The 1475-nt window shown below is 79.4% G+C and overlaps 1 protein-coding gene across 1 annotated transcript in view; it reads left to right on the top strand.

Moving 5' to 3' along the window:
* Positions 1-1427, top strand: part of EMIHUDRAFT_116525 (hypothetical protein) — a gene marked incomplete at both ends in the record, with an annotated part of 21370 nt that extends 19943 nt beyond the window's left edge. The window contains one exon of the mRNA XM_005775662.1: positions 562-1427. Within this exon, the coding sequence (XP_005775719.1) occupies positions 562-1427 (866 nt within the window). The remainder of the gene's footprint in view (positions 1-561) is intronic.
* Between the last annotated feature and the right edge of the window lie 48 nt (positions 1428-1475).

Below are 1475 nucleotides of genomic sequence, written 5' to 3'. Positions count from 1 at the left end.
TGGAGGGAGGCGGCGTCGAGGGGGTAAAAAGACGGTGGGGGCCGCGGACGGCTAGGCCGAGGGCGGCAACGGCGGCGGTGCCAATGGCGGCGGCGGCGGCGGCGGCGGCGGCGACGGCGGCCGTGGTGGCGCAATAGCCACCGAGATGGTGACGGGTGCCGTGTCGTAGATGATCTTAGGCACGTCCAGCTCCGTTGCCATTCTTTCGAGGAAGGTTGGCTGCTTCGCCCTGGCCGTGATCTCCTCCGCAGCCGGCCCCCCCTCGGCCTGAACGATAGTCACGCGTACCCTGCTATCGCCGAGATCCTCGATGTACATCTGCTCGGCGGCGACATTCACAGGCGGACTCCCGTCGGCGAAAGAAACGATCACGGCAGCCTCGACCTCGTCCAAATCGAGGGCGGCCAGCGCGCGCTGCCGGCGGGAAGCCGGCGCTGCCGGCGGGAAGCCGAAGTTAAGAATGGTGGCGGGTACCGAGGGCGGCGGCAAGGACGGCGGCGGCGGCGAGGGCGGTGGTGGCGAGGGAGGCGGCGGCGACGGTGAGGCGGAGGGAGGCGGCAGCGACGGCGGCGGCGGCGACGGTGGCGGAGGAGATGGTGGCGGCGGCGAGGGCGGTGGAGGCGAGGGCGGCGGCGGTACAGGGGGTGGCGGGCTCGGCGGCGGTGGCGACGGCGGCGGAGGAGACGGAGGCGGCGGCAAGGGCGGAGGTGGACTCGGCGGCGGCGGCGACGGCGGCGGCGGTGATGGTGGCGGCGGGGACGGTGGCGGAGGCGAGGGCGGAGGCGGCGAGGGCGGCGGAGGCAAAGGCGAGGGCGGCGGCGGGGACGGCGGCGGGCTCGGCGGCGGCGGCGAGGGGGACGGCGGGCTCGGCGGCGGCGGCGAGGGAGGAGGCGGGGAGGGAGGAGGCGGGGAGGGAGGCGGAGGAGACGGCGGAGGCGGGGACGGTGGCGGAGGAGAGGGTGGCGGCGGCGATGGAGGCGGTGGCGAGGGCGGCGGCGGGGACGGCGGCGGCGGGGACGGCGGCGGCGGGCTGGGCGGCGGCGGGCTGGGCGGCGGCGGGCTGGGCGGCGGCGGCGACGGCGGCGGTGAGGGAGGCGGCGGCGAGGGCGGCGGTGGTGACGGCGGCGGCGGAGATGGTGGCGGCGGAGAGGGCGGCGGGCTCGGCGGCGGCGGGCTTGGCGGCGGCGGTGACGGCAGCGGCGGCGATGGAGGCGGCGGCGACGGCGGCGGTGGTGACGGTGGCGGTGGGCTCGGTGGGGGCGGTGACGGAGGCGGCGGGCTCGGCGGTGGCGGTGACGGCGGTGGCGGAGAGGGGGGCGGCGGTGAGGGCGGCGGCGGCGAGGGCGGCGGTGGTGACGGCGGCGGCGGAGATGGTGGCGGCGGGCTCGGTGGCGGCGGGCTGGGCGGCGGCGGCGAGGGCGGCGGCGGTGACGGCGGCGACGGCGATGGAGGCGGCGGCGAGGGCGGCGGCGGGG

The sequence above is a fragment of the Emiliania huxleyi genome, assembly GCF_000372725.1.
Source record: "Emiliania huxleyi CCMP1516 unplaced genomic scaffold EMIHUscaffold_297, whole genome shotgun sequence".
In the NCBI taxonomy this organism is placed as follows: Eukaryota; Haptophyta; order Isochrysidales; family Noelaerhabdaceae; genus Emiliania; species Emiliania huxleyi.
This window is presented reverse-complemented; position numbering and strand designations above follow the sequence as displayed.